At 42.2% G+C, this 22,273-nt stretch overlaps 1 protein-coding gene across 1 annotated transcript in view; it reads left to right on the top strand.

The window, feature by feature from the left end:
• Positions 1 to 22,273, top strand: part of LOC121508149 (calpain-2 catalytic subunit-like) — a 25,984-nt gene continuing 3,711 nt past the window's right edge. The window contains exons 1-15 of the mRNA XM_041784733.1: positions 1 to 369; positions 5,101 to 5,170; positions 12,396 to 12,517; positions 12,737 to 12,870; positions 14,157 to 14,325; positions 14,699 to 14,782; positions 14,995 to 15,080; positions 16,639 to 16,713; positions 16,797 to 16,957; positions 18,381 to 18,550; positions 18,789 to 18,800; positions 18,923 to 19,134; positions 19,400 to 19,436; positions 21,717 to 21,782; positions 22,125 to 22,182. Of these exons, the coding sequence (XP_041640667.1) occupies positions 133 to 369; positions 5,101 to 5,170; positions 12,396 to 12,517; positions 12,737 to 12,870; positions 14,157 to 14,325; positions 14,699 to 14,782; positions 14,995 to 15,080; positions 16,639 to 16,713; positions 16,797 to 16,957; positions 18,381 to 18,550; positions 18,789 to 18,800; positions 18,923 to 19,134; positions 19,400 to 19,436; positions 21,717 to 21,782; positions 22,125 to 22,182 (1,693 nt within the window). The 5' untranslated portion in view covers positions 1 to 132. The remainder of the gene's footprint in view (positions 370 to 5,100; positions 5,171 to 12,395; positions 12,518 to 12,736; positions 12,871 to 14,156; positions 14,326 to 14,698; positions 14,783 to 14,994; positions 15,081 to 16,638; positions 16,714 to 16,796; positions 16,958 to 18,380; positions 18,551 to 18,788; positions 18,801 to 18,922; positions 19,135 to 19,399; positions 19,437 to 21,716; positions 21,783 to 22,124; positions 22,183 to 22,273) is intronic.

A 22,273-nucleotide genomic window follows, 5' to 3' on the forward strand; every position in this document is an offset into this window, starting at 1 on the left:
GCTGGGTCACCACTCCCTTCTTGGCATCACTCACCTGCAGACTCCGAACTCTGCAGACGCCCCGAAACTCTCCCAAACTTCCCAGAACTTTCCAGAGCTCTCCAGGCCCTCCAGGCTCCAGGACCCTGCAGCATGTCGGGCATCGCGGCAACCTTGCAGCACCGCCGGGAAAAGGACCAGGGCATCGGCACCAACCAGCGGGCCGTGAAGTACCTGAACCAGGACTACGAGTGTCTGCGGCAGCGCTGCTTCCAGACCGGAAGACTCTTCTGCGATGACACTTTCCCGGCAGAGAGCTCGTCCCTGGGCTTCAACGAGCTGGGGCCCCGCTCCTACAAGATCCGGGGGGTCACCTGGCAGAGACCCACGGTACGTCATCACTGCAGACATGCACGAGCGCGACTAATTGTCAAATAAACATGAGAGATGTCATTGTGATGAGGATGGGAGAGGGCCGGAGTACGGCTCCAGTCACATTAGAGAGGCTGTCTGAGATATTCTGCTAAAACATTTATCACAGTTATTATTATAAGGCTAGGCAGAATGTATGACCATAACATTATGTTATGTAATGCTACTTATTACAGTGGCTCTCAGAGTGCGGTAGTGCTCACTGGAGTACCAGCTCATGGAGGCAGAACCATGCAGTACTGCACAACAACCAAAGTTCCTGCTGCAGGTTTTAAAGAGGCTGGATGACGTGGTCTCAGGTGTGCCGGGGTCCACCACTGCTTATTAACGCCCTGTCCACTTCCTGTAGGACAGGGGTTCTCAACCTTGGGGTCGGGGCCCCATTGGGGGTCGTGAGACACTGAGAGGGGGTCTCCAGATGCCTTAAAAAAAAACAGAATATTTTTTAAATGACACCGTTCCCACTTTACACCAATTTTGCCAATTTGAAACCATTTCCATCACTTTTTATCACCAATTTTGCCAATTTTTAACATATTTTTGCAACTCAAAACCCATTTTTTGTCCATTTTAAACCCTTTCCACCACTTTTCTTCTGCCTGTTTTTGCCACGTCCAAACCAAAGCTTGCCACTCTCCATCTATTGTCTCTATTAACTCGTTATGGCCACAATTAACTCCTCGTTACCACTTTTTACACCACATTTTTTCCAGTTTCACCCATTTCTGCCTATTTCTGCATCAGCTAACTAATTTCACTAAATTTCCACCTAGCTTTGCAACTTTTAACACCATTTCAGCCACTTTTTAATCCCCTTTTACCGCTCAATATACCTTTTTTGCCACTTGATCCATTTTTTGGTCATTTTTTGCCAGTTTTATCTAATATTTGGCAATTCTAACCCATTTCTGCTACTTTTAAAACCCTATTTCACCACCTTTCCCACCGTTTTTTTGCCATTATTAACCCATTGTCATTTTAAACACATTTTAATTCTGTTTTTAACAACTTTTGTGAGAAGGCTGCTTACTACACAAATGAATTAAAACGATATTTGTTTCTTTCATAAGAGTGTTTATTATTCAGGTTAAATATAAAATACCACTTAACTGAAGCCTGTTCTGGCTGGCCCCCAGAAAGCCCCCCCCCCCCCCAATGGACGGCCTTGTCTCCACATGGCTAATCTTCATGGCTGTTCAGAAAAAAAAATCTTGAGTCTACATATTACAGCGGGTCTCTCTCCAAACAGGAAGTCCAGAATGACACAAAAACAGTTCTGAATGCAAGATAATAGAATTTTAAAATGTCATAAAAGGGGTGGGATTAATTGTGATTAACTACAGAAATTCCGGGATTAATCACGATTTATTAATTAAATCTTTTGACAACCCTAACTACAATGTAACATAATGTTGAATATTTTAACGTATTGCGAAATTTTATTTTACATTCGTAACATTTCGTGCATAATATAACATCCTATATCTTATATTATATCATAGCTAGGGCTGTTAAAAGAGTAACATTTTTAACTGTGATTAATCTTAATATTTCTGTAGTTAATCGGGATTAATCGCACCCTGTTATTGCTTTTTGAAGTTCTACTTCTTTGTTTGTAAAATTGCTCTTGTGTCATTTTGGATTTTTCCTCTTGTGTTAGACTAAGGGGAACCAACTTCCTGGATACAGACCCAGGGGCGTAGCTAGGGTTATGGCCCCCCCCCACCCCCACCCCACCCTCCAAACTGGCTAGCAAAGCAACAAATGTTGCATGATTTTTTACAAATATATATGTTTTTTAATGTATTTTTGAAGCATAATTTCTCCATTTATGAGCAGTATTTTTGCTATGGTTTAAGTGAATTTACTTGCATTGTTTTGCAGTGCTGGAATATATCATTTAGTCATTTTTAAGGGAGGGGCAGAGGCCCCCCAGTATCTATTTTACTCTGATACAAATTTCAGTCTGTTGACCCATTCATTTTAATAATGACACTAATTACTAAGAAAAAATAGATAAAAACACACTTTTAATTGTAGGCTCCTCAAGGGCCCCTGTCTACTATGGGCCTGGGTAATCAGTACCCCCTCCCCCCATGCTACGCCCCTGTCCAGACCTGCTTTATCAGGTAGATTATGACATGAACTTAACCAGAGAAAAAGGTACTTGTTACTGATTGTAAAGGAACTTTGGGGACAGTAAAAGTTAGATGTTTGATACCACAGGGTTCAGGTGACTTCTGACTTTTCCACTGAGCTGTGTGATTTTTTTTTTTAAAAGGTGAAATGAGACGTTCAGGAGCGGAGGTGGACTTATTTACATGACTGTGGCTGCAGGGAGACTCTGCAGTGGCTAAACCAAAGTTTGTCAAGGGCTAAACAACTTATAAAATTAATTATGGTTAAAAAATATTAATTGTGGACCGTAGTTAATCACAATTAATGCCTTTAATCTTGATACCCCTAATCACACCATGTCATATTTTATGTAACATAAAATGTTCTTGAACTATATTTTATTCTAATATATAATATTCTGTTGAATTGTTGTGTAATGTAAGTTTATAACTAGTGCTGTCAAGATTAATCAAGTTAATTGTGATTAATCAAGGTCCACAAGTAATGCACTCATTTATTTTCATCATATTTAATCACGATTTCTCATTCTTTTAAGCCAGAGATGTCAAACTTAACCACAGCAGGGGCTGAATTCTGAATTTGGGTCCAAAATGAGGGCCGAGCAGGGTCCACGTTTAACCATAAACTGTCAACCTCATTTTCACCAGCTATGAATTATGGGAGAAAAAATCCTTAGCACTGATGATAAATGATTTTGAGATTTAAAACAGTAAAAGTGGTGAGTTTAAAGGCTCAAAATCTGAGATAAAAATTCAAACTTTTTAGCTCAAAAGGTATTTAAAGTCAAAATCATTTTAAAAGGCAAATATACAAGAAAGCCCGTTTGAATAATGACTTCTGAGAGTCAAAACATGAGATAAAAATTTGAAATCAGGAGTTTTAAAGGTCAAAATATGAGATAAACTTCCAAATCATTGGTTAAAATGGCAAAAGCTGAGAAAATAGTTACATTTTGAGATTTACACAAATAAGACTTAAAAATCAAAATTGAGGATACAAAAGGCCAAATTATGAGATAAAAGTAAAAGTACAGAGCTAAAAAAGGTCAAAACATGAGAAAAATAAATAAAAATCATGAGTTTAAAAGTCAAAATATTACTGAAAAATTCAAAATTGAGGATCTAAAAAGGTAAAAAATAAGATAAAAGTAAAAAATGTTAATTGAAAAGGTAAAAATATGAAACAAAAAGTCCAAACCATAACTTTGCGTGATAACTATGAGATGCAAAATCAAGAATATGAAAAAAAAACAGAAACTTATTTTTCCTCATTCCTGACTTTTGGTCTAATTATTTTATTTTTTAACTTTTTCTTATTTTTATGACAGAACAAGGATATTTTAGATAATCAGGGTTGGGTTTACATTTTTAAACTGGAGGAAATCTGCAGACCTCAAACCAGTGGGCTAGTTATAATAAAAATATGGTAAGACCAGGTGGGCCAGGTATGACTGCACCAGATTTGGTCCCCAGGCCTTGAGTTTGACACCCCTGCTTTAAACAAACTTTGGTTAAGCCACTGCAGAGTCTCCCTGCAGCCTCAGTGATGTAGAATAAGTTACCACTGCTCCTGAACGTCTCATTTACCTTTGAAAAAGTCACAGAAAGCTCAGTGGAGAGTCAGAAGTCACATGAACCTTTTAAATCTCTTATTTCACTCTCAGTCCATAACAATTTCCTTTCTGTGGTTAGGTTCATGGTAAAATCTTCTGTGCTCCACTAGAAGCAGGTCTGTATCTGAACAGTAAGTCAGTCACCCTTTGTAAAAGAAAAACAATGACACAAAAACAGTTTAAATGCATAATAGTGGAAATTTAAAATGTGATCAACAGGGTGTGATTAACATGAATAAAATACCCAATGTCATGTCCTATTATATCAAACTGTATGGTATTATATAATATACCGTACCAGAACATACTATGGTATATCGTCCGTGGACAGCAGAGCTCAGCCTGATGGGTTATATCCTCAGTTTTCTATTTTACTGCACATGACTCATTTTTTATCAGTGGAGATGGGACGGTAAACGAATATTTACTCCTTTTAATGATTTAGGAAGAGCTTTAGAAATCAAAGTAACTTCAGTGTATTTAAGTAATGTTAGTTCAGCAATGGCTGAAAATCTACAAACAATAATAATAAATAATCAATGAAGTTCTCTCTCAGTGTTCACCTGGAACTCACTTTTTAAAATCTTTACTGCCTATGTCCCTTCAGGGCCTCCGTAACGACACATTAGAGGCCCTGATATTCACCATGTCATAACCATCCAAGCTAGCCTGACCATGAGCTACCTGAGTGTCAGATGATGGTGTATGCTCCTGTAGAAGACATAAGACAGGGAAAAAACTACACTACCCACAATCCTAGAGTGTCAGTTATTGAATACGCACCATACCATATACAGGATACCAAGACCCTCTATGCACCAACTAGAATGTATGACACCATTATTGTAAACTGTATGAACACGACAGTAAAGCTAAATGCTTGTGTCTCCTGATTTCCAGTTCTAAAATAATCCCCCTGTGTTGTTCTTCCTGTTCAGGAGTTGACCTCCTGCCCTGAGTTCATCATCTCTGACGCAACAAGGACCGACATCTGCCAGGGTGCTCTGGGTGAGAACACTCGCACATTAACATCATGCTTACACGGCGCAGGTTTTGACAGGAACCACCATGCACATGCAAAACCGCTAACATCGCTGTAGTATCCATGCCAGACCAGTAGGTGGTGCTGTGACGTTTTAATGAAACAACATGAGCATGCTCACATCCTCTTCCTCCTACAGCAGTGAGGTGTTAATGTACAAAAATGACTAACGGACTAACTTTACGTGAACGGAATGAGGCAGGGTTTATGCAAAAGGCAAGGATGGAATGTTTCATAGGTTTTAAGGATGACATCGCCACCAATGGATAGGATGGACTGTTGGTGGCTGTTAGTGGCTGGGCTTGGCCAGGATCCCAGTTCCACTCACTTTCCAACGTTGCCAACAAATGAAGTTGTCAACTTACGGGAAAGTTTGTGGGAATATCTGAAGAAAGATATGAGTTATGCATAACTATGGTTTTTTAAAGGATAATTTTATCTTTGAAAGCAGGGAAGGAATGTTTAATAGACTTGATAACATCTTTTTCAAAGGCAAGGATGGAATGTTTTATAGATTCTTAGGAATAACAGTGTCATCATAGGAAAGGATGGTGTTTTTAAAAACTCTTAAGGGTGACACCATCATCACAGTCAAGGTTAAAATGTTTTATAATTTCTTAAGGATAACACTATCATTAAAGGAAAGGATGGAATGTTTTAAAAACTCTTAAGGATGACACCATCATCAAAGGCAAGGTTGGAGTGTTTTAAAAATTATTAAGGATGACACCACTATCAAAGTCAAGGTTAGAGTGTTTTAAAAATGATTAAGGATGACACCATCATCAAAGGCAAGGTTGGAGTGTTTTATAAACTCTTAAGGATGACACCATAATCAAAGGAAAGGATGGAATGTTTTAATAAACTATTAAGGATGACACCATCATCAAAGGCAAGGTTGGAGTGTTTTAAAAATTATTAAGAATGACACCATCATCAAAGGCAAGGTTGGAGTGTTTTAAAAATTATTAAGGATGACACCACTATCAGAGTCAAGGTTAGAATGTTTTAAAAATGATTAAGGATGACATCATCATCAAAGGCAAGGTTAGAATGTTTTAAAAACTCTTTAGGGTGACACCATCATCAAAGGCAAGGATGGAATATTTCAAAGGGTGACATTATCTTAAAACCCAGTTCAGATGCTTTTATAGAACGTCACTTCAGAAGTTCGCAGCAGTCTGAATAGAGGCGTTGAGGCTCAGATTAAGCTGCTTGTTCCTGTTTGACTCAGAGCCCCCTGGTGGCTGAATCATCTTTAATGTGGGTTATTTTTTCATCCCGATTAAACATTTATCAGTGGAGCTAGATTTTTGAGGACAGAATTGTAAGTGGACTAGTCTACAGATGTGGAGCAGATAGTTAATAATAACAAATTTCTTTATCTGTGGATTAGCTCTGTGATATTTGTTTTTAAAGTCAGATTATCTGATCAGTAATTGATAAGGAGTGTCATGATTGGCTGCAGCGCCTGCTGTTTGTGCTCATGTTAAATAAAGCGGAACACTCTGACAGCGTCCCTGTTCAGACCAACTGTCAGGAACCCCATCAGAGCTAATGTGAGCTCTGGCCTGTCATACTGGAAGAACTGGTTCCTGTTACTGAGGAGAGCGACACGCCTGCAGGGCAAATAACTTTATAAGTCATGTTACCAGAGAACAAAGAGGCTGGAATAGCTGCACTGATCTGATCCACAAAGGGGGAACCACTCTGAGACACAAGTCGCTCTAAAAGCTGAAGGTGCAAATGAATTCAGCCCTGAGTTTAGTCTGCAGGTTTACTTAGCCCTGAGTTTAGTCTGCAGATTTACTCAGCCCTGAGTTTAGTATACAGGTTTACTCAGCCCTGAGTTTAGTATACAGGTTTACTCAGCCCTGAGTTTAGTATACAGGTTTTCTCAGTCCTGAGTTTAGTATACATGTTTACACAGCCCTGAGTTTAGTGTACATGTTTACTCAGTCCTGAGTTTAGTCTGCAGGTGTTACTCAGCCTTGAATTTATTGTGCAGGTGTTACTTAGCCCTGAGTTTGGTATGATGGTTTCACTCAGCCTTGAGTGTAGTCTACATGTTTTCTTAGCCCTGAGTTTAGTCTGCAGGTTTACTCAGCCCCTAGTTTAGTCTACAGGTTTATTCAGCTCTGAGTTTAGTCTGCAGGTTTACTCAGCCCTGAGTTTAGTCTGCAGGTTTACTCAGCCCCTAGTTTAGTCTACAGGTTTATTCAGCTCTGAGTTTAGTCTGCAGATTTCACTCAGCCCTGGGTTTAGTCTACATGTTTTCTCAGCCCTGAGTTTAGTCTACAGGCTTACTCAGTCCTGAGTTTAATGTACAAGTTTACTCAGTCCTGAGTTTTGTCTGCAGGTTTACTCAGCCCTGAGTTTGGTCCGCAGGTTTTACTCAGCCCTGAGTTTGGTCTCCAGGTTTTACTCAGCCCTGAGTTTAGTCTGCAGGTTTTACTCAGCCTTGAGTTTAGTCTGTAGGTTTACGTAGCCCTGAGTTTAGTCTGTAGGTTTCCTCAGTCCTGAGTTTAGTCTTCATGTTTACCCAGCCCTGAGTTTGGTCTACAGGTTTTCTCAGTCCTGAGTTTAGTCTAAAAAATTTACTCAGTCCTGAGTTTAATCTGCAGGTTTTACTCAGCCCGGAGTTTAGTGTGCAGGTTTACTCAGCCCTGAGTTTGGTCTGCAGGTTTCACTCAGCCTTGAGTTTGGTCTACAGTTTTTCTTAGCCCTGAGTTTAGTGTACATGTTTACTCAGTCCTGAGTTTAATCTGCAGGTTTTACTCAGCCCGGAGTTTAGTGTGCAGGTTTACTCAGCCCTGAGTTTGGTCTGCAGGTTTCACTCAGCCTTGAGTTTGGTCTACAGTTTTTCTTAGCCCTGAGTTTAGTCTGCAGGTTTTACTCATCCCTGTGTTAAGTGTGCAGGTATACTCAGCCCTGAGTTTGGTCCGCAGGTTTCATTCAGCCTTGAGTTTAGTCTGCAGGTTTACTCATCCCTGAGTTTAGTCTAGAGGTGTACTTCGCCCTGAGTTTAGTCTGCAGGTTTTCTCAGCCCTGAGTTTAGTATACATGTTTACTCAGCCCTGAGTTTGGTCTACAGGTTTACTTAGCCCTGAGTTTAGTCTGCAGATTTACTCAGTCCTGAGTTTAGTATACATGTTTACTCAGCCCTGAGTTAAGTCTACAGGTTTACTTAGCCCTGAGTTTTGTCTGCAGGTTTCCTCAGCCCTGAGTTTAGTCTGCAGGTTTCACTCAGACCTGAGTTTAGTTTGCAGGTTTTACTCAGCCCTGAGTTTAGTCTGCAGGTTTTACTCAGACCAAAGTTTAGTCCGTAGGTTAACTTAGCCCTAAGTTAAGTCTGTAGGTTTCCTCAGCCCTAAGTTTAGTACACAGGTTTTCTCAGCCCTGAGTTTAGTCTACAGGTTTACTCAGTCCTGAGTTTAGTCTGCAGGTTTACTCATCCCTGAGTTTAGTCTGCAGGTTTCCTCAGCCCTGAGTTTAGTACACAGGTTTTCTCAGCCCTGAGTTTAGTCTACAGGTTTACTCAATCCTGAGTTTAATCTACAAGTTTACTTAGTCCTGAGTTTTGTCTGCAGGTTTACTCAGGGCTGAGTTTAGTTTGCAGGTTTCCTCAGCCCTGAGTTTGGTCCGCAGGTTTTACTCAGGGCTGAGTTTAGTCTGCAGGTTTTACTCAGCCTTGAGTTTAGTCTGTAGGTTTCCTCAGCCCTGTGTTTAGTCTGCAGGTTTACTCATCCCTGAGTTTAGTCTACAGGTGTCCTTAGTCCTGAGTTTAGTCTGCAGATTTACTCACCCCTGAGTTCAGTATACAGGGTCTCTCAGCCCTGAGTTAAGTCTGTAGGTTTACTCATCCCTGAGTTTAGTCTGCAGGTTTACTCACCCCTGAGTGTAGTCTGCAGGTTTACTCAGTCCTGAGTTTAGTCTGCAGATTTACTTACCCCTGAGTTTAGTATACAGGTTCTTTCAGCCCTGAGTTTAGTCTGAAGGTTGACTCAGCCCTGAGTTTAGTCTGCAGGTTCCCTCACCCCTGAGTGTATTTTGCAGGTTTACTCAGCCCTTGGTTTAGTTTACAGGTTTAATCAGCCCTGAGTATAGTCTGTAGGTTTCACTCAGACCTGAGTTTAGTCTGCAGGTTTACTCACCCCTGAGTTTAGTATGCAGGCTTTACTCAGACCTAAGTTTAGTCTGCAGGTTTGACTCAGACCTAAGTTTAGTGTGCAGGGTTTACTCAGCCCTGAGTTTAATCTGCAGGTTTTACTCAGCCCTAAGTTTAGTCCGTAGGTTTACTTAGCCCTGAGTTTAGTCTGCAGGTTCTTTTAGTCCTGAGTTTAGTCTGCAGATTTACTTACCCCTGAGTTTAGTATACAGGTTTACTCAGTCCTGAGTTTAGTCTGTAGGTTTACTCATCCCTGAGTTTAGTCTGCAGGTTTACTCACCCCTGAGTGTATTCTGCAGGTTTACTCAGCCCTGAGTTTAGTTTACAGGTTTACTCAGCCCTGAGTTTAGTCTGTAGGTTTTCCTCAGCCCTGAGTTTAGTCTGCAGGTTTACTCACCCCTGAGTGTAGTCTGCAGGTTTTACCTCAGACCTGAGTTTAGTCTGCAGGTTTTACTCAGCCCTGAGTTTAGTCTGCAGGTTTTACTCAGACCTGAGTTTAGTCTGTAGGTTTTACTCAGCCCTGAGTTTAGTCTGCAGGTTTACCCAGACCCTGAAGTTTAGTCTGCAGGTTTTACTCAGACCTGAGTTTAGTCTGTAGGTTTACTCACCCTGAGTTTAGTCTGCAGGTTTTACTCAGCCCTGAGTTTAGTCTGCAGGTTTTACTCAGCCCTGAGTTTAGTCTGCAGGTTTCACTCAGCCCTGAAGTTTAGTCTGCAGGTTTTACTCAGCCCTGAGTTTAGTCTGAAGGTTGACTCAGCCCTGAGTTTAGTCTGCAGGTTCCCTCACCCCTGAGTGTATTTTGCAGGTTTACTCAGCCCTTGGTTTAGTTTACAGGTTTAATCAGCCCTGAGTGTAGTCTGTAGGTTTCACTCAGACCTGAGTTTAGTCTGCAGGTTTACTCACCCCTGAGTTTAGTATGCAGGCTTTACTCAGACCTAAGTTTAGTCTGCAGGTTTGACTCAGACCTAAGTTTAGTGTGCAGGGTTTACTCAGCCCTGAGTTTAATCTGCAGGTTTTACTCAGCCCTAAGTTTAGTCCGTAGGTTTACTTAGCCCTGAGTTTAGTCTGCAGGTTCTTTTAGTCCTGAGTTTAGTCTGCAGATTTACTTACCCCTGAGTTTAGTATACAGGTTTACTCAGTCCTGAGTTTAGTCTGTAGGTTTACTCATCCCTGAGTTTAGTCTGCAGGTTTACTCACCCCTGAGTGTATTCTGCAGGTTTACTCAGCCCTGGGTTTAGTTTACAGGTTTACTCAGCCCGAGTTTAGTCTGTAGGTTTTCCTCAGCCCTGAGTTTAGTCTGCAGGTTTACTCAGCCCTGAGTTTAGTCTGCAGGTTTTACTCAGACCTGAGTTTAGTCTGCAGGTTTTACTCAGCCCTGAGTTTAGTCTGCAGGTTTTACTCAGACCTAAGTTTAGTCTGTAGGTTTTACTCAGCCCTGAGTTTAGTCTGCAGGTTTTACCCAGACCTAAGTTTAGTCTGCAGGTTTTACTCAGACCTAAGTTTAGTCTGTAGGTTTTACTCAGACCTAAGTTTAGTCTGTAGGTTTTACTCAGCCCTGAGTTTAGTCTGCAGGTTTTACTCAGCCCTGAGTTTAGTCTGCAGGTTTCACTCAGACCTAAGTTTAGTCTGTAGGTTTTACTCAGCCCTGAGTTTAGTCTGCAGGTTTTACTCAGACCTAAGTTTAGTTTGCAGGGTTTACTCAGCCCTGAGTTCTGTCTGCAGGTTTACTTTATCCTCACCTCCTCCTCAGGTCTGCGTACGCTAAGATTTTAATGATTCTGTCCAGATTTCAGCCTGACCCTAGTCTCTATTCTGGACCCTTTAACTGTATTTTAGTACTTATTTAGTACTCAGACCATGTCTCAGAGACAAACTAGGTTGTGGCAATTTCAAGAAATAATCACAAAAATCGTAACTCTAAGATCATAAAAACCAACAGAGAGAGACCAGTCCTGGTCTAAGGTGAGCTGATCTAAACTCAGCCTGAGTCGGTCTGATGTTAAAAAAAACACAGAAACTTTATTTGAGAGTCAAATGAGGATCTGAGTCTTCAGTGTAAACCAGTTCAGTCTAAACTCTGATGATGATCATGGTTCTAAATCAGAGAGTTGATGATGAGGATGGAGCATCAGTTATTCCTCCTTTTATCGTCTCTGGTAAACTTTAATGCATCATGAGCTCGTCTGACTAAATCCCAGCAGCAGTGAATCTGAATCATCCCTCTTATAAAATGATTTGCCAGAATGCTGACTCCATGTTTGCTGTAGTTCTCTGACTGGAACTATAGTGAGTGTATTTGAAAAGTCTGTTTCCAAAGCAATGCTACATAAAGCTCCTACAGCCACCTCTTCCTGTTTGACACCTGAGATACCTGGGCTGGAAAATTCCACTGAGTGTGTGCGGTGGCAGTCAGGCGTGTCTTGGCGGCGTGTGTCGTCTTGTCAACAGAAACAGTAAGCATGCTGACAGGCCGGTGGGCGGCGGCTTGCCGTGGTGTCATCAGAGGCTCAGGAGGGAATCTCAGGATGTTTGGGTTTCACCTGGAGAGGGAAACACCTGGGAGAGGATGGCCAATCAGAGCACAGCTGTTATTAAAGGAGCATGCTGATGTTTTTCATGAACCTTATTCAAACCTCTTTTTCAGAATCACACATGAAATTACTTTAATAATGTAAAATAAATTTAATATTGGATAAGACCAGAGCTGGTTTAATCAGATTAACAGTCGTAGAGTTTCATTTTCCAGGTTTCATTTAGACCAGCTCTTTAACTTCCTGTTTAAAATATAATGTTCACAGTCGGTCCAACTTCCTCTGATGAATTAGGGATTTACTAAAAATAATTACTACTATAAAACTACTTATTAAAGATCCAGCTTGTTGTTTTCTGCTTTATCTGAGTTAGAGCTGAACAGTACATCTGACTCTGACCACTTTTATATCAAACTTTAATATCAAAAGTTTTCAATGGCCATGATTGAGATGTGAAGGCCTAAGCCCCGCCCACTTTCTGTCATCATCCAGGTGACTGCTGGCTGCTCGCTGCCATTGCCTCCCTCACCCTGAACAAAGAGGTTCTTGCTCGAGTCGTCCCACATGACCAGAGCTTCAGAGACGGAGAATACGCTGGAATCTTCCACTTCGAGGTACACAGACTCTCTCAACCTTACCTTTACCTGTTTCTCTGTCCCACAGGTATGTCGCAGCGTTCAATCTAAAGTCTAATAAAAAGGAAAAAAAAATGCAGGAAGGCATACTTTCTAGATTGCTGAGGAATTTTTTATAAATGTTTGGATGTGAGGAAGCTACAGCTTAACAGAAGTGTTAAATAAAGACCAATTGTCTGTCTCTCTCTCCGTCTGTAGTTCTGGCAGTTTGGAGAGTGGGTGGATGTGGTGATCGATGACCGTCTGCCTGTTAAAGATGGAGAGCTGATGTTCGTCCACTCAGCGGAGGGGAGAGAGTTCTGGAGCGCTCTGCTGGAGAAAGCCTATGCCAAGTAAGAGCCTGGTGTCAGAGGTCATACACCTCACAGTAACGTGTTTTTAGCTTTCAAATACCAGGTGGTAATCTTTAATGCTCCGTGTGAACACTCCTCAGAGAAAACAGTTTTTATATCCCAGAGCTCAGACTGTCCGTCCAGCCTCGCTCAGAGTGATGGGAACTGTGGCTCTTTCAGAGATCTGGATTATTTGTCTCGGCTCAGTAATAGAGCCTGTCTTTGGCTCCCAAACAGCTCCAGTTATTCAGAAAAGGAACCAGCTTTTAGAACTGGCTTGCCTTTGAACGATGCATCACGACGCCCTCGTGGTGTTTTTTTCATCTTGAATTAGAGGCCCTTAATAAACCGGGCAGGGGAAGAAGGGTCCGCCATGATTATATTATCTTTGTCCTCCTGGGCCACGCTGATCCAGTAAGACCATGAAGACCAGCAACACCCACAGCTGTGCTGACCTGTGATGTAGTTGCAGGTGTAGTTGATGTGTGATGTAGTTGCAGGTGTAGTTGATGTGTGATGTAGTTGCAAGTGTAGTTGATGTGTGATGTAGTTGCAGGTGTAGTTGATGTGTGATGTAGTTGCAAGTGTAGTTGATGTGTGATGTAGTTGCAGGTGTTGTTGATGTGTGATGTAGTTGCAGGTGTAGTTGATGTGTGATGTAGTTGCAGGTGTAGTTGATGTGTGATGTAGTTGTAGGTGTTGTTGATGTGTGATGTAGTTGCAGGTGTAGTTGATGTGTGATGTAGTTGCAGATGTAGTTGATGTGTGATGTAGTTGCAGGTGTAGTTGATGTGTGATGTAGTTGCAGGTGTAGTTGATGTGTGATGTAGTTGCAGGTGTAGTTGGTGTGTGATGTAGTTGCAGGTGTTGTTGATGTGTGATGTAGTTGCAGGTGTAGTTGATGTGTGATGTAGTTGCAGGTGTAGTTGATGTGTGATGTAGTTGCAGGTGTAGTTGATGTGTGATGTAGTTGCAGGTGTAGTTGATGTGTGATGTAGTTGCAGGTGTTGTTGATGTGTGATGTAGTTGCAGGTGTAGTTGATGTGTGATGTAGTTGCAGGTGTTGTTGATGTGTGATGTAGTTGCAGGTGTTGTTGATGTGTGATGTAGTTGCAGGTGTTGTTGATGTGTGATGTAGTTGCAGGTGTAGTTGATGTGTGATGTAGTTGCAGGTGTTGTTGATGTGTGATGTAGTTGTAGGTGTTGTTGATGTGTGATGTAGTTGCAGGTGTTGTTGATGTGTGATATAGTAGCAGGTGTTGCTGATGTGTAATTTGTCATTGCAGATTGAATGGGTGTTATGAGGCTCTCTCTGGAGGATCGACCACGGAGGGTTTCGAGGATTTCACTGGAGGAATCGCTGAAGTCCATGACCTGAATAGACCTGATCCTCACCTGTTCCACATCATCCAAAAGGCTCAGGCCCGAGGCTCTCTGATGGGCTGCTCTATCGACGTAAGAACCCAGAACAAGGAGAGGAACACACTGTAGACCAGGGAACCATGTATGACATGGGTAGGATAGTCAGATGAGTACTATTAGTGGGACAGGGGAACAACACGGGTAGGGGTCAGGGTCAGTTATAGTCCATGATGGTGCAACATCAAGTTTATATTAAGACTGGTACCTTAACTGACCTGAATAGGTACGACATATGTATGATCACCCTCTCCTTAATGGGTAAGACATGGGTAGGATGGTTAGGCCGGTCCTTTTTAGACTGTTTTGATTTCAGCTCGTACCTCAGTAATGCTAAGGTTAATTTATTTTAATCTTAGCTTCATTTAAAAATGAGAAACACCAACATCTCATGTGATTCTTGTTTCAGATCACGAGCTCAGCTGACTCTGAGGCTGTCACTCGTCAGAAGTTGGTGAAAGGCCACGCCTACTCTGTGACAGGAGCAGCTCAGGTGAGAGGACACTTCTCCAACCCCCACTCTAATTACCTCCCTGTCAAACAGGGGGATAATGCCTCTGACTGGTTGTTGTCTAACTGCTCAGTCATTAAAGAGGCAGCAGGTTCTTGTTTACTTGCGGGAGGGGCGGGGCTTCAGCCCTCAGGTCATATATTAAAGTGACAGTGGCATTGGCAGTGATATCCTCTGCTTGTTATTGGCTGCAGGTGGAGTACCGTGGAGACATGGAGAAACTGATCCGGATCAGAAACCCGTGGGGTCAGGTGGAGTGGACAGGAGCGTGGAGTGATAAGTACGTAACCCTATGAGCTCACCTGAACACAGGTGAACATGGAGGACAAACATCTGACTGATGGTTTAATAAGTACCAGTGTTAGAGTACATATGATGACTTAAATGGTACCAAAAGGTACTTTAATAGTACTGAAAGGTACTTTAATGGTACTAAAACATACTTTTATAGTACCAAAAGTTAATCAAACAGTACCTAAAGGTACTTTAATAGTACTGAAAGGTCCTTTAATGGTGCTAAAACATACTTCTATAATACCAGAAGTTACTTTCACTGGTACTGTGTGATACACTTTATGGACAAAAGTATTTGGCCTTACTTCTTAGTTATTGAACACAGGTGTTTCAGTCAGACCCACAGGTGTATAAAATCATCACCCATCCATGTAGTCTTCGTTCTCAAACATCTGTGATCCTAAACGGGTTGTTCTGAAGAGCTCAGAGACCTCTAGCGTGGTTCTGTGATGGATGTCACCTTTGCAATAAGACGGTTGGTGAAGTTCCATCCCTGCTGGATATTCCACTGTTAGTGATATTATTAGAAAGTGGAAGAGTTCAGGAACAACAGCAACTCAGCAACAAATAGAAAGGCAACATTCACTGCTAAGGATCATGGGTAAAAGTTGCCAACACTGTGCTGATTCCATTGCTGAAGAGTTCTGAACTTCCTCTGGCAGTAATGTAAACACTAAAACTGCAGCAGGAGCTTCATGAATTGGTCTCCATGGCAACAACTGCATGCAAGCCTCGCATCACCAAGTCCAAGTGTCAGATGGAGTGGAGTAAAACACACTGACACTGGACTGGGTAGCAGTGGAAACTGTGGAGTGACCAATCATCTTCTCTGTTTACAGTCAGGTGGCTGAGTCTGGGTTTGGAGGATGTTGGGAGAACGTTACCTGTCTGACTGTGAAGTTTGGTGCATATTAAAGTCCATGGATCTGAATACAATGACATTACAGGCCATGCTGGTGGAATGAGCAGGTAGCTGAATACTTTGTCCATATAGTGCACTACTAAGTTCTTCAATGGTACCATGAAAGACAGAAGTACTTCATGAACACAGTGTAGCACAGACAGGGACTGTCTGTGTTAACCTGACACCACGTTACCTGTGCAGGTGTCGTGTTCACACCTGCAGCTCTTCACAGATTGTTTCATCAGACGGCCTCTCCCTGGGCCGAGTTGATGAGCGTTGATCCTCCAAAGCGCTGCAGAGACAGATGAATGTCTGCTCTGCTGCCCCCTACTGGGCATCTCATGCATCATTACATTCCTGCTGTGTGCAGAGAGCAGGCAGAAGATTAGACAATAAAGTATTATGATCAAAGATTTGTTCAGAATAGAAAAACTAACATTACTTTATGTAACTTTACTGTCAACTTAACATTATTCATCTTTCCTGTTCTATCTCACTCTGATCAGATCATGAGTATTAATGCTCTCCTCCAGCAGATGTCACTATTCTCTGGAAATTCTAGTGATCTGGTTAAGTTTTTTTTTTGGTTTTTTTTTTGACCATTATTTGTGTCTGAACAGACTCTTTTTGTCGTCCACAGCTCGTCAGAGTGGCGTTACATCAGCGATGAGGACCGAGAGCGTCTGAGCCACTGCTCAGAGGACGGAGAGTTCTGGTAAACCTCGTCTACATCCCTGAATCTGCCTTATCCTTTTTCACTCATCCTGGGTGAAGTAAACCCTCCGCCCTGTCTTACAGGATGTCCTTCAACGAATTCCTGCGGCATTACTCCCGGCTGGAGATCTGTAACTTGACACCCGACGCCCTGACCGACGACTCGCTCTCCAAGTGGAGTCTGTCCAAGTTTGATGGCACCTGGAGGAGAGGGTCAACGGCCGGGGGCTGCAGGAACTACCCCAGTGAGTGATCCAGTCAGACGATGTAGCCAGAGAGTAACTTTAGGATTTATGACCTTTAAAATTTAAGGCCTCATTAATTTAACATTTAAAATAAACACAGAAGGAATATTAGACAATGATAACCTGAGTAAATACAAAACGTCAGTTTTTAAATGATGACTTCAGTTATTAAGGAAAGAAAAAGCCCAAACCTACGTGCCCCTATGTGAAAAAGTAGTTGTCCCCCTTATTGAATCATTACTTAACTGTGATTAACCACATTTTTTATAAAGCTGAGGTCAGTTTGACTATCCAAACCCAGACCTGATTACTGTCAGACCTGCTGGATCCAGAAACCCCTTAACTAGAACCCGTCTGACAGTGAAGTAGGCTAAAAGATCTCCAACATATCATGGAACCATCTAAAGAAATTCAAGAACAGATGAGAAACAAAGTTAAGGGTTACAAAGACACTTCTAACCCTTTGGCTAAGGGGAGCACCATTACCCACAGATGGAGAAAACTGTGAACAGTGGTGAACCTTCCTACCAACATGACTCCAAGAGCTCATGGATGACTCATCCAGGAGGTCCCAGACGAACCCAGAACCACATCTAAAGACCTGCAGGCCTCATTGACTCAGTTAAGGTCAGAGTTCATGATTCAACCATCAGAAAGAGACTGGGCAACAATGGCATCATGGGTGACTTCCAAGGTCAAAACCACTGCTGAGCAAAAAGAACACAAAGGCTCGTCTCACACTTGAATAAAAACATCCTGATGATCCCCAAGACTTCTGGGAAAATATTCTGAGGACTGACTTCTGCTCTCTAGCAGAAAATCCTGAAGGAGAATGTCCGACCATCAATTCATGACTTCAAGCTCAAGCACACTTGGGTTATGGAGCAGGACCATGATCCCAAACACACCAGCAAGTCCACTTCTGAATGGACTAAAAACTAACTGAAGGTTCTGGAGTGGTCTAGTCAAAGTCTGGACTTAGATCTGACTGAGATGCTGTGGCATGACCTTAAACAGGCCGTTTATGTTGGAAAACCCTCCAATGAGGCTGAATTAAAACTATTCTATAGAGAAGAATGGGACCACATTCCTCCACAGTGATAAGAAAGACTCACTGACAGTTATCACAAACGCCAAGGATAGAACATCCAGTTATTAGGGTTAGGGGGCGATGACTTTTCCCAGCTGTGTAGATGATGTGGGTTTATGACTGATTAGGAGACACAGGGTTTAACACCCAGGTCTGCAGGGGCCCAGCAGAGGGCGCTGATGTCGTCCCAGTGGAGACTCATAATAATCCGCATTGTTAGAGTCAGAGCAGTAAAATAAAGGTGGACGTTGGTGTGTGGAATCAACGCTTCTACGTGGGCAGAGCTTCCTCTGACTCAGGTAATCTCTATGATGTCGTGTCTCCGCCCATCAGACTCGTTCTGGACCAACCCTCAGTTTTTAATCAAGCTGGACGAGGAGGACGACGACCCTGATGACGGCGAGGAGGGCTGCAGCTTCGTGGTCGGTCTCATCCAGAAGAACCGCAGACGCATGAGGAAGATGGGCGAGGACATGCACACGGTGGGATTCGCCATCTACGAGGTGAGGAGGGAACGTTTGTAAGCTGTGGATTAGATCTGAGAGAAAAGGTGTCTGACTCTAGCATGGCTCAGTTACTCCTGCTGTTATCATGAATGACAGTAAACAGGTCAAAGGTGGGCTGTCTTTCCTCTCTGAGTCTGATGTAATAACAGCAACATACAGCCAGTGTGCTCATTAAGGACAGACATGTTCCTCTGGGTGATGTGAATGTTCTCTGACTGTTCTTTTGCCGTTCCAGGTTCCTGATGAGGTACAACAACGACAATGATGGCCTTCACACTTCCTGTCCCTCACAGTTTGGTCAGAAATATTCCCTTTATTTTCCTGTTCGGTCCCGTTGTTGTTCCTGATCTCCTTGTCCTTCTCTGTCAGTTCTGCGGTCAGAGGAGCGTCCACCTCAACAGGAACTTCTTCCTCAGACACGCCTCCAAAGCTCGCTCCGAAACCTTCATCAACCTGAGAGAGGTCAGCAGCCGCTTTGTCCTGCCGCCAGGGGAGTACCTGATCATCCCATCCACCTTTGAGCCCAACAAGAACGGAGACTTCTGTGTGCGAGTTTTCTCTGAGAAGCAGGCCGAGTTCCAGTGAGTCTGAGATGAGTGTTTAGACCCCGTTTAGACCTCACAATAACACCTGACTCAGAGAGGAGATACTCAAGTAAAAGTACACTAACTCTGGTAAAATCTTATATAAAGTTGACTTAAAGTCCTGAGTATCTACTGAGGGGCAAGCAACACGCTTTATGCTATAAAGGAGGAGGCTGGGGTGGAGGAGGTGAAACTAAAAGAGTTTTTCCTTGTCTTGGTTTGGTGTCAAAGATCATAATTGCTGATGTTTGTGTGTCTGCAGAGAGCTGGACGACCCCATCAAGTCCCGAGTGGAGAAGGTGAGGAGAGGATCGACAAGTCCGAGTCTGAATCTGCTCTGAGACTTGCAGCTCTCAGACATTTACTTCATCACTCTCTACAGCAGTGGTTCTCAACCTTGGGGGTTGGGACCCCCTTTGGGGTTGCGAGACACTGAAAGAGGGTCTCCAGATGCCCTAAGAAAACTAGAATAGTTTTAAAATTACACTGTTGCCACTTTACACCAATTTTAATCACATTTTTTACCCCTTTTCATTATGTTTTTCCACCAATTTTAACACATTTTTGCCTTTAATTTCTATTTTGGTCAGTTTTAAGCTCTTTCCACCACATCTGCCTGTTTTTGTCACCTCTAAACCAATTCTTGCCACTTAAACTTAACGTTGCCTCTGTTGACCCATTACTGCCACTATTAAACCCTTTTTACACCCAATTTTTCCCATTTTAACACCATTTCAACATTTGATAAGCCCAATTTTGGTAGTTCAACCAATTTCTGCCAATATTTCTCTATTTTTTCCTTCTCACTTAACCATTTTTTGCCAGTTTATATTAATTTTCCATCCCATTTAACCAAATTTCTACCCATTTTTGCACATTTCAACCCATTTCAGCCACATTTTAACTCACTTTTACCACTATTTATGCCCATCTTTGCCACTTTTACTAATTTTTGCTATTTTTATCTAATTTTTGCCACTTTAACCCATTTCTGATACTTTTAAAATTCTACTTCACCACCTTTTCCACATTTTTTGCCATTATTAACCCATTCTAGCAATGTTTACATTTTTAAGAATGCCTTATACCACACACATGAATAATTTAAGATAATAGTTTCTTTGATAAGAGTGCTTATTATTCAGGTTAAATATGAAATATGGATTTCACAGCTACTCCATAACTTCACAATGGACCATGGTTTTGCTGACCTCCATAGGCCCCCAGTTTGGCTGGGCGCCAGAAAGCTCTCCCCTCTTTCCCCCTAATGGACGGCCTTGTCTCCACATGACTATTCTAGAATGTTCCTGGCTGTTCAACCACCTTCAGGTACGGGGTCGGGGTCCCGGGTCTCTGGCACCTGTATTTTGGGGGTCGCAGGCTGGGAAGGTTGGGGTCGGGACCCCATTGGGGGTCGAGAGACACTGAGAAGGGGTCACCAGATGCCTTAAAAAACTATGAATATTTTCTAAATTAGTGTTGCCACTTTACACCAATTTTATCAAATTTTAACCATTTTTCATCTCTTTTTAACACGATATTTGCCACTTTTAGCAAATTTTTTGCCACTTAAAACCCATTTGTCTCAGTTTTATACCCTTTCCACAACTTTTTTCTACCTGTTTAGTCACTTCTAAACCAATTCTTGCCACTTCCTGCCTGTTGTTGCCTCATTATTGCTACTATTAACCACTTTTTACACCCTTTTTGCCCATTTTAACTACAATTTTTCATCCCAGTCCAACAAATTGTCTTAGTTTTTTACATTTCAGCCACTTTTTTATCCACTTTTACCAATTTAATCCATTTTTGGTTATTTTTTTGCCACTTTTAACCCATTTATGTTCTTTAAAAATCCAATTTCTATACCTTTTTCACAATTTTTTTGCCACTATTCACTAATTTAAGCAACTTTTTAAATCATTTTAAATACGTTTTTAACAAAAGTTATTTCCTTTTAAGCTTAACTTGCCAATGGACCATGATTTTGCTGACCTCCATGGGCCCCAAGTTTGGCTGATCCCAGAAACCTTCCCCTTTATCCCTCCTAATGGGTAGCCTTGTCTGCACATGACTAGTCTTGAATGTGCATGGCTGTGTTTATCCACCTTCCACCTTAAGGTACAGTGGGGGTCCCGGGTCTCTGGTACCTTTATTTTGGGGGTCGTAGGCTGTAAAGGTTGAGAACCACTGCTCTACAGTACTGAGCAGAACTTTGAAGCATGTTTGGGCCAAAAACTGATGATAGTAAGGTGTAGATGTGGGGAGTAAGTCCACCTTAGGGCGCCATCAGAAAGGAAGAAGGATTGACACAACCCTGGTCATACTCTGGATGTCTTTGCATGTTACTAGGGGCATGGTAAAATAATCTATTTTAATAAAGTCCAGACATTTAGGGCAGAGTAGGATGTGGTGAGTAAGAATGGCCTAGGTTACTGGCCCCTGGTCATGCTGTGGATGTCCCGAGGACCTGAAAACTGCCAGGTGTACTGGTATAGAAATAAATAAATAAAGTAAAACTAGAAATGAAGTTGAACTGAGTCTTCTGTGTTGAAGTGTTGCTGTGTTTCATGTTTCAGATCGAGATTGACGAGGACGACGTGGACGATCGATTCAGAGGACTGTTCAGTCAGCTGGCCGGAGGGGTAAGAGCCAACCAGCACGCTCAGATCGTCAATTTATTTATGGCATAATCATGGGTTTTAAGGCTGCATTTTCATTGATGTCCAGCAGGGGGCAGCATATTCTTTTATCTTTGTAACAGTACATCTGGGGGGGGGGTTCCTCACAGTGACAGAGCTCCAAAGTTTCTGGACAGAGCAGATCACTGATCTTATACCACCATCACAGAAAATATCTGAGTAGAGTTCTCCTCTAACTTCAGCGCTATCAGCCCTAGTCTATTATAGAACCATGATGTGGCCACGCCCCTTCCCCATATATGGACTCACTGTAGTGTTGTTGTTGATGGCGTGTTTCTGCTGCAGGACTGTGAAATCTCGCCCTTCGAGCTGAGGAAAATCCTCAACAAAGTGGTGGCTAAACGTAAGAGTCACATGACCACATCACGGCGTTATCACATGTTCATCTGACTTTAATAAAACGTTTTAATTTAACCAGAGTTTTACTGAGTCTC

The sequence above is a fragment of the Cheilinus undulatus genome, linkage group 4 (assembly GCF_018320785.1).
Source record: "Cheilinus undulatus linkage group 4, ASM1832078v1, whole genome shotgun sequence".
In the NCBI taxonomy this organism is placed as follows: Eukaryota; Metazoa; Chordata; class Actinopteri; order Labriformes; family Labridae; genus Cheilinus; species Cheilinus undulatus.